At 36.8% G+C, this 10,260-nt stretch overlaps 1 protein-coding gene across 1 annotated transcript; it reads right to left on the reverse strand.

The window, feature by feature from the left end:
• Positions 1-7,704: 7,704 nt before the first annotated feature.
• On the reverse strand, positions 7,705-9,831 carry LOC110442524. Its single transcript, XM_021486170.1, has 2 exons — positions 9,419-9,831; positions 7,705-8,551 (listed from the first exon to the last, which is right to left on the reverse strand). The coding sequence occupies exons 1-2, from the start codon at positions 9,759-9,761 to the stop codon at positions 7,887-7,889; spliced, it is 1,008 nt and encodes a 335-aa protein (XP_021341845.1). The 5' UTR covers positions 9,762-9,831; the 3' UTR covers positions 7,705-7,886.
• Between the last annotated feature and the right edge of the window lie 429 nt (positions 9,832-10,260).

The following is a 10,260-nucleotide window of genomic DNA, read 5'->3' on the forward strand; positions in this document are numbered from 1 at the left end:
AAAGCAGACAGTGGAAACATGGTCAGTACTTTCCAAAAAATTCGATATATATACAATTATTGAGCCCATTAGACTAAGGGGGAGGGATGGGGGTTCTCTTAGACTAGATCTGTCATCACAACAAATCCCCCATCGATGTCCCTTTTGAAATCAGACAATCAATGGATAATGCACGTTAAAAACAAACTCAAGATATTTTCGTCTCGTTTCTTTGCCATTATTCAATTATTTGCTGTTTGGTGACCGGCGCGGAGCAGGCCTGCACACAGACATTCAATCAGACTGTCGATTTGATCAGTATTTATTGGCTGAGTATGTATATGCTAGAGTGTTTACAATTTGATGAATTACATTTCAGCGCTCATTTCATCAACGGTGAAATTTAACATCGGTGTCAATCACCATTTGCCTGTGGTATTTAATTAATATCTTTCACTCCACAATTAGCCCCGCCCCGAAATGGGTATTTCTTGTCAATCAAAGTGGCGTGATATTGCTTTCACCTCAAAACAACCAATCATTTGTCAGAATCTGATTGCAATGCTGTCGAGCATGCGCGAATTTGAAGAAATCCATTGTTGGTGAGGTGTCGTCTGCAAAAAAGAGGCAGACATATTGGAAAGTTTTGAAGTTGCTGTTTTTTGAACGCAGAAAAACGAAAGGGAACAGACGAAAACTGTTTACAGAAGAGAAATGACAACGTTCAGACGACTACAAAAATGGCGGTATGCAATTATTTGATTATGAGACTGTATGAAAGATAGAAAACATGTAAAAAGTTGTTGCGCCGTGTTTGTTGCCTTGGTGTTGTATATTTCAAATTTTGAGTTTTGATGAAAATGGTTTCCTTAAAAGTAACTTCAAACCAGTCTTTATAAAAACAAATTATTACCATGACTTGTATGAAAAGAAAAGAAACCAAATGATAACATTATTTACATGTGAGCCTGTTTCACAAGACTTTTATCCCGTCAATATCCAAAATTTCGACACTTTTGGGTTTGTACCCAATAAAGATGTCGTACTACAATAGGGATGTTTGTCTTGTGACTCAACTTCGCTTTATAATATTTACATTTGCTCATGGCTGGATAGTTATGGCTCACAACATCACCAACATATATTACTTTCTACAGAAACTTGTACCTCCCCCCTCTAAATTGTGAAATTCTATCTATTTCACACTAACATTGTCCCTCCTTACATTGCCGTATATGGACATTAACCCTTTCACCACTGTAGACCATAATGGACTCATCCCAATACATGCATGGTAGAGTCTACTAAAGTTAACTAGGGGTGAAAGGGTTAAAATACTGAAGTATGATATTGAATAAAAACGATGTGTCTACAACATTTAAACAAGAGATCAAATTTGGGCGGGGAAAACACATATGTTTGTTTTTTAAAAACCCAAAAGGCAAATGAGGAGTGATCGAAACCCAGAAAATAACCCCTAAATCTTCACCTGATCAAGAGGTCCTCTCAAGAATAAACTTGCCCATGCAACACTTCCAACCGCCAACCCTTTTATCTCTATTCTTAAGAAAACAACGGGCATAAGGAAATAATCCCTATATGTGGTATAAAGACTGTAACTTTTATTTATATATAAAAAAAATCAAATACCTAAGGTGTTGTCATAATTAATCTGAACAATCAAAATATTATAAACGAAAAAAAAATTGTGATGATCTGTTTCGAGTAAGTTACTGGACACTGACGTCAAGAGGTAGCTTCCCGGTTGTCGATTTCTTAACAGAAATTCACTATGCATCACGTGACCATAACTCGTTTCGGTATGGTCCACACACGATCGAATTTTGCAACATGAGAAGTTCAAAACGGGTTTTTGAAGAACTGGTCGAAGATATATGAAGTTTGAAGACACAGCATGCCAAGTAAGTTCTCCAACACCACAAAAATAATTCCATGCATGAGTCTTTAATATATAAAGAAAGCCAAGGTGGAAAAGCATCATTTTTGTTTTTTCTTTAAGCAGGCTTAACGAAGGAAAGGGCAACATACAGTTTAAAGAGATATTTGCCACGCCAGACTTTTAACTATTTTTTACTAGTTTATCCACTATTTAAAAATAGTTTGTGTGTACTTGTGAAAAAATGGCAAAGGTATTTTTCGAAATTGTGGTTTACATGAAACGGTCTGACAATACGCAAGATAAATAGCTACGTTCCATAAAGAGGTTGTTTCAAAATGCTAGTATCCCGTCAATATCCAGCTTGTCGACACATCTGGGGTTGTACCCAATGACGATGTCGTATTATAATAGGGATGCGTGTCTTGTGACTCGATCTAGCTTTGGAATATTATCACTCTTTGTACATACAATGTAGAACGTTGTCTTTATACCGCCAGTATCTTGTAATACTGCTTATAAGCTTGTTAAAGTCTCAACACTGTTCTGTACAAGTGGTTAACGTTTATTTTGATACACGTCAGCTCGCTCACTGTACGAGTTGTCTTCCTTGCAGTTCAACACGAACCAAGGGAGCCGAAGACAGAGTTGCTAGCGCTATCGCCTATTTATTTTGTTCCTAGCACATTTTGGATATTTGACATAGGGAATATGAATGTTCATTATTCCTGATGTCAATATTCGAATGTTAATGTTTTGCTTGTTATATGTCGATCTCCTCATTAGTCAAACGACTTTCACAGATTGTCTTCTATTGTACGATTAGGTAATGACTTCCTGTAAAAACGGGAACAAAATATGACACAACCTCTATGCTGGAAAGTTCCAATTTAATCAACCAATCACATAGTTTACGTCATTCTAGATCTGATCAGATGATTGCATTCTATGATCTTATGAGCAAACGATCTGGTAAAATCCTTGTATTTATAGATTTTAGATAGAAGTGGGTGAATAGTAGTTTGTTGGTGAGCTTCTATATGTTATGGTCATTCCTGTGTTGTAGCTACGTATGTTTTGTAATGTTATAAGTTTATTGTTCAGCCTCTATATGCGGTTGTCATTCCTGTGTTGTAGCTACGTCTGTTTCGTAATGTTATAAGTTTGTTGTTCAGCTTCTATATGTTATGGTCATTTCTGTGTTGTAGCTACGTCTGTTTTGTAATGTTATAATTTTATTGTTCAGCTTCTATATGCTGTGGTGATTCCTGTGTTGTAGCTACGTCTGTTTCGTAATGTTATAAGTTTATTGTTCAGCTTCAATATGTTGTGGTCATTTCTGTGTTGTAGCTACGTCTGTTTTGTAGTGTTATAAGTTTGTTGTTCAGCTGCTATATGCGGTGGTCATTCCTGTTTTGTAGCTACGTCTGTTTTGTAATGTTATAATTTTATTGTTCAGCTTCTATATGCTGTGTTCATTCCTGTGTTGTAGCTACGTCTGTTTCGTAATGTTATAAGTTTGTTGTTCAGCTTCTATATGTTGTGGTCATTGCTGTGTTGTAGCTACGTCTGTTTTGTAATATTATAAGTTTATTGTTCAGCTTCTATATGCTATGGTCATTCCTGTGTTGTAGCTACGTCTGCTTTGTAATGTTATAAGTTTATTGTTCAGCCTCTATATGCGGTGGTCATTCCTGTGTTGTAGCTACGTCTGCTTTGTAATGTTATAAGTTTATTGTTCAGCTTCTAAATGTTGTGGTCATTCCTGTGTTGTAGCTACGTCTGTTTTGTCATGTTATAAGTTTATTGTTCAGCTTCTATGTGCTGTGGTCATTCCTGTGTTGTAGCTACTTCTGTTTTGTAGTGTTATAAGTTTATTGTTCATCTTCTATATGCTTTGGTCATTCCTGTGTTGTAGCTACGTCTGCTTTGTAATGTTATAAGTTTATTGTTCAGCCTCTATATGCGGTGGTCATTCCTGTGTTATAGCTACGTCTGTTTTGTAGTGTTATAAGTTTATTGTTTAGCTTCTATATGCTGTGGTCATTCCTGTGCTGTAGCTACGTCTGTTTTGTAGTGTTATAATTTTATTGTTCAGCTTCTATATGCTGTGGTGATTCCTGTGTTGTAGCTACGTCTGTTTCGTAATGTTATAAGTTTGTTGTTCAGCTTCTATATGTTGTGGTCATTCCAGTGTTGTAGCTACGTCTGTTTTGTAATGTTATGAGTTTATTGTTCAGCTTCTATATGCTGTGGTCACTCCTGTGTTGTAGCTACGTCTGTTTTGTAGTGTCATAAGTTTATTGTTCAGCTTCTATATGCTATGGTCATTCCTGTGTTGTAGCTACGTCCGTTTTGTAGTGTTATAAGTTTATTGTTCAGTTTCTATATGCTGTGGTCATTCCTGTGTTGTGGCTACGTCTGTTTTGTAATGTTATAAGTTTATGGTTCAGCTTCTATATGTTGTGGTCATTCCTTTGTTGTAGCTACGTCTGTTTTGTAATGTTATGAGTTTATTGTTCAGCCTCTATATGCGGTGGTCATTCCTGTGTTATAGCTACGTCTGTTTTGTAGGGTTATAAGTTTATTGTTTAGCTTCTATATGTTTTGGTTATTCCTGTGTTGTAGCTACGTCTGTTTTGAAATGTTATAAGTTTATTGTTCAGCCTCTATATGTTATGGTCATTCCTGTGTTGTGGCTACGTCTGTTTTGTAATGTTATAAGTTTGTTGTTCAGCTTCTCTATGTTCCGGTCATTCCTGTGTTGTAGCTACGTCTGTGTTGTAATGTTATAAGTTTATTGTTCAGCTTCAATATGTTGTGGTCATTTCTGTGTTGTAGCTACGTCTGTTTTGTAGTGTTATAATTTTATTGTTCAGCTTCTATATGCTGTGGTCACTCCTGTGTTGTAGCTACGTCTGTTTTGTACTGTTATAAGTTTGTTGTTCAGCTTCTATATGTTGTGGTCATTCCAGTGTTGTAGCTACGTCTGTTTTGTAATGTTATAAGTTTGTTGTTCAGCTTCTCTATGTTCCGGTCATTCCTGTGTTGTAGCTACGTCTGTGTTGTAATGTTATAAGTTTATTGTTCAGCTTCTAAATGTTGTGGTCATTCCTGTGTTGTAGCTACGTCTGTTTTGTAATGTTATGAGTTTATTGTTCAGCTTCTATATGCTGTGGTGATTCCTGTGTTGTAGCTACGTCTGTTTCGTAATGTTATAAGTTTGTTGTTCAGCTTCTATATGTTGTGGTCATTCCAGTGTTGTAGCTACGTCTGTTTTGTAATGTTATAAGCTTATTGTTCAGCTTCTATATGTTATGGTCATCCTGTGTTGTAGCTACGTCTGTTTTGTAGGGTTATAAGTTTATTGTTTAGCTTCTATATGCTGTGGTCATTCCTGTGTGGTAGCTACGTCTGTTTTGTAGTGTTATAAGTTTATTTTTTAGCTTCTATATGCTGTGGTCATTCCTGTGTGGTAGCTACGTCTGTTTTGTAGTGTTATAAGTTTGTTGTTCAGCTGCTATATGCGGTGGTCATTCCTGTTTTGTAGCTACGTCTGTTTTGTAATGTTATAAGTTTATTGTTCAGCCTCTATATGCGGTGGTCATTCCTGTGTTGTAGCTACGTCTGTTTTGCCAATGTTATATTTAAGTTTATTGCTAGTTGTCGCAGTTATCAGTATTAGATTAGTGTTGTATTCATTTTCCTTGGAATGCTGGAGTTGATAAGATACTGTGAAAAGTGCTTTGTGTTGGTAGTTTCCAATGTGTTGTGGTTAAGGTTTGTTTTTGTTTTTAAATTTGCATTATGCTCTGATAGTTGCCATAGTTTGGCAGTTGTCATTGGTTTGTAAGCTTTACATTTAGAAACAGACTTTTAAAATTAGGGATTCAAAATGGAGCTATGACATCTGATAGGCCGAGATATTATAAAATTGAATGGTGGAGCGGGGTATTAGTATACCTAGCCTACTGTGCTAGCTCTCATTGTGTTATGGTTGTTGCCTTTGAAATGTATTGTTTATTGTAGCTGTCATTGTGTTATGGTTGTTGTCTTTGAAATGTATTGTTTATTGTAGCTGTCATTGTGTTATGGTTGTTGCCTTTGAAATGTATTGTTTATTGTAGCTGTCATTGTGTTGTGGATGTTGTGTATTTGTAGTTTTCATCATGTGGTGGTAGTTGTTCTTGAGATAGTTGTGTTTGTGTTGTGATAAATGTGTTTGTGTTGAGATATTTGTGTTTGTGTTGTGGTAGTTGTGTTTCTGTTGTTATAGTTGTGTTTGGTTTGTGATAGTTTGGTTGTTGAGTTTGTACTGTGGTAGCTGTGTTTGTGCTGTGGTAGTATGGTAGTTGTGTTTGTGTTGTGGCGGTTTTGTTGTTGTGTAAGTGTTGTGATAGTTTGGTTGGTGAGTTCGTATTGTGGTAGTTGTGTTTGTGTTGTGGCAGTTGTGTTTGTGTTGTGGTAGTTTGGTAGTTGAGTTTGTACTGTGGTAGTTGTGTTTGAGTTGTGGAAGTCGTGTTTGAGTTCTGGCAGCTGTGTTTGTGTTGTGGTAGTCGTGTTTGAGTTCTGGCAGCTGTGTTTGTGTTGTGGTAGTTTGGTAGTTGTGTTTGTGTTGTGACATTTTGATAGTTGTGTTTGTGTTGTGGCAGTTTTGTTGTTGTGTTTGAGTGGTGGCAGTTGTGTTTGTGTTGTGGAAGTTGTGTTTGTGTTGTGGTAGTTTATTGTTGTGTTTGTATTGTGGCGGTTTTGTTGTGATTGTTTGTTTTGCGGTAGTTGTGTTTGAGTTGTGGTAGTTGTGGTTGAGTTATGGCAGTTGTGTTTGTGCTGCGGTAGTTGTGTTTGTGTTGTGGCAGTTTTGTTGTTGTGTTTATATTGTTATAGTTTGGTAGTTGTGTTTGAGTTGTGGCAGTTGTGTTTGTGTTGTGGTAGTTTTGTAGTTGTGTTTGTGTTGTGGCGGTTGTGTTTGTGTTGTGGTAGTTTTGTAGTTGTTGTCTATGTATTGTCAGAGTTGTAATTGTATTATCGAAATTGCCTGCGCGAAATAGAATTAGTCTAACCGCTGGACGAGGAATCATCTGCAAAGCAAAAACAGCGATAGTGGAAAGTTTTTAAGTTGCCGGTGTTGGAACGAAAATAAAGTGGGCATAAATATATAGGAAAGAAAGAAAGTTTATCAAAATTGTTGCAACTTGTTTGTTGCCTAGCGTGCAGTCATATGTTTCAACTGTTGAGTTTTCATGTATGTGTCTTAAACACCATCTTTTTCACAAAATACTTATCACCTCTAGAACTAGCCTTAAATAAACCAAATGATAACATTAGTTCCATGCGAATCTGTTCCACAGGACTTTTATCCCGCCAATATCCAACGTTTTGACTCTTTTGGGTTCGTACCCAGCTACAATAGGGATGTATGTCTTGTGTCTGAACTTCGCTTTGTAAAGTTAACATTTGATCCTCGGCACCTGTATTCATAGGATGACCTAAGACGTTGAAAAGGCGTTAAACCTTAACAAAACAAAACAGATGTGTTATAGTAGATATCAATACTTTATGATTGTCAATTTTGCTTTGAATTAGTGAATTATTATAGTCGAAATTGCGTTGAAGTAGTGAGTTATGATAGATACTATTGCGCTGAATTTATTTCACTTAGTTTCGCTGTTGTCGTTATCACGATGTTGACATCGATATACTATTGTGTTGTAACTGGTAGGTTTGTAAAATGTTCATAACATATTTGGATGTTTTAAAAGAAAACATTATTAAAACATGGCGATTGTTATGTCAATAAGTTACACCTCATAATTAGACACGATAATAGCGATACTTAATATAGCTTTAATGTGCGTACATTCTTCAATAGGTACACATATGTCATCATTATCTAACACAGGGCAAAATGATGTATCATTGAGACGATGTTATACAGAAATCAACCATTTATTTGTCTGTAAGATGTCTGCTATATCCATGTTCATCCTTGTAGATATACACTGCTATTCCTTCAGAGATTAATCCATGTCCGCGACGACAGTAAGAAGCTATGACGTAACGTCACTACGACATCGGTACTACTTTTCGCATAGACACCAAACATAGGCCAGAGATTTTTGGTGACGTCAATGTTCGTGAAATTACAAATGATGGCAAGGGAAGATCTATCTATCACCATCATTGTTCCGTCTGCCATGTTGACACGGATTCCAAGTTCCATGTGGTGTTGGGTGCCTGCCGTACTATTCCCCACATCAGTCTCGTCGTTGCTCTTTTGCTGTGACTGGCATGCACTTTTTACACGACCAGTGACGTCATCGCGAGAAACTACGAACGACCATGTAAAGTCCGGCTCCCATCCAATGTAATGGGAATTATCAATGGCGCTATCGCGCCCTATCCCAATCTCGAACAACAAGTTTCGCCCAGTCAAGTTAAAATATATGCTGTAGTACGCGTCCACCTCGAAACAGACGGTATCTGGGTGTTTTAAAGGAAGAGAACCCCTCACACCGTAATAGTTCTCAAGGGTGTTATTGCCTCCTGACGGCCAATCAACAGGAACGCCATCCGTGAGATTTGCCCATGGGTTGCGGGAGTTAAAAAGGGACTTCCTGTCAAGTGACAAAAACGTTCTTGGGTTCAAAGATGACTCGCTCATATGCATCGGGAAATCTGCAACAACGTTAATTAGGTAAATTAACTAATGCTTTGTTAATGACAAATACGATTTATCATTTATCATTCTCATGAGGACATTTGCAATTTTATGGAAACGATGGTACAAAGTAGTGTTCAGGTTAAAATTATTCATGACGGCGAGGATATCTGATATAGAGGGCTGCTTCCGTACGACCCACATTATATCTTAAACATAATACAGGAATATACTATTGTATCTGAAACCTGGTTCTGGTACACAAATTAAATTCAGGTTCTCTTTTGCAGATGTATGACTATCTCGGATGAAGCAGTTTTAGTTATCGCAAAAAGAAATACATTGCAACGACCATTTCTGAGGTTGTAGTTTCTATTGAATTGTTAGGAGTTTGTACCAATCATGGCATACACAATATATACTTGTAGTAAGACTGTGAGCACGTGCCGTTCATTGTGTCTTGTAGAGTTAATAGTAAGATTGTGATTTCGTGGCATTTTACTTCCTGGCAATAGCTAAAGTTATTTAACAACAAATTGATGTCAAAGTACGTTAGAAAATCGTAGTTCATTCTGTTTTAACATTGGTTTAGACCAGTTACTGAATGTCCACCCTTTTGGCCCCTATCATCTCCGATGAATCCTAAAAGGACGAAACAGACGTATGGTAAAGTGTAGTTCGTTTTTCTGTATACTGTATCTATAACCCTAAAGGTGCAATAACATGCGTGTCTTAAGTTCATCGTTCCATGTATTTCAGAGGTTCACGATCAGTATACCAAGAGACGTACATTGTCATAGGCAACGCAAATGATGAACATTAGATATTTTTTTCGCTACATAGCTATGAAAGTAACAAACATTAAATTATAACCTCGACCTTACCTTCGAGAAGAATATTATCTGGATTAGTTTGCTTCATTTCTCTAACAATCGCTGCATTTTCATCCACCCTTTTCGAAATATTTTCATATTTCAGTGTGAACTCTTGTTGGTGTTTTGTGGCGTTGTGCGTTTGTTTTACTTTCCTGTCACACACCCGTACACACTCCTCCATTGTGTGTTGGTGTTGAGTTTGCATCAGTTCAACAATGAATGGTCTGATATTTTCCATGACTTTTTGTTCTATGATTGCATTTTTTAAGTCAACACCTTGACACAAACTTTGAGCTTGTAGTTTGGAAAATGTAGATACCGCAAGGACTAGAACTACTTGTAGGAAACACATTGTCGTCCGTACGATATAACACGGTACGAAAAAGGACACGGACGACGACTCGTCCAGTTAAAAATAGACTATAAAATGTTGTTTTCCCACAGCTGATGTAGATATGGGTGGACAGTTTGTTGATTGTCGGTTTGGAATGTAAAGTATCAACCACTCAAATTATGAAGTATTTCGCATAAGGCACTCAACGATGTGTATGTGGTGTAACTGATGAGACCTACATCCTGTATCATACATATTGTCAACTTTATACTGATAAGTGCGAATGAATTTCCGCCTTATGTCGATTTTTACTTATTGCTTTGAGTTGCTAAAATGAAAATGAGGTATCTTGTTGAAATTCAGCGGACATTAATTTCTCTGGTATTTTATAATTCAGTGATTGAAAACATTGTTTTGTAAGCATATGTGCATGTATACGACAAGGCCAGATCATCTCTCTTTACGAACTGCGCATTTCTTAAAGTTTAATTTCAGATTTTTTTTTTAATTAATGTAA

This window comes from Mizuhopecten yessoensis, unplaced genomic scaffold, assembly GCF_002113885.1.
Source record: "Mizuhopecten yessoensis strain PY_sf001 unplaced genomic scaffold, ASM211388v2 scaffold716275, whole genome shotgun sequence".
In the NCBI taxonomy this organism is placed as follows: domain Eukaryota; kingdom Metazoa; phylum Mollusca; class Bivalvia; order Pectinida; family Pectinidae; genus Mizuhopecten; species Mizuhopecten yessoensis.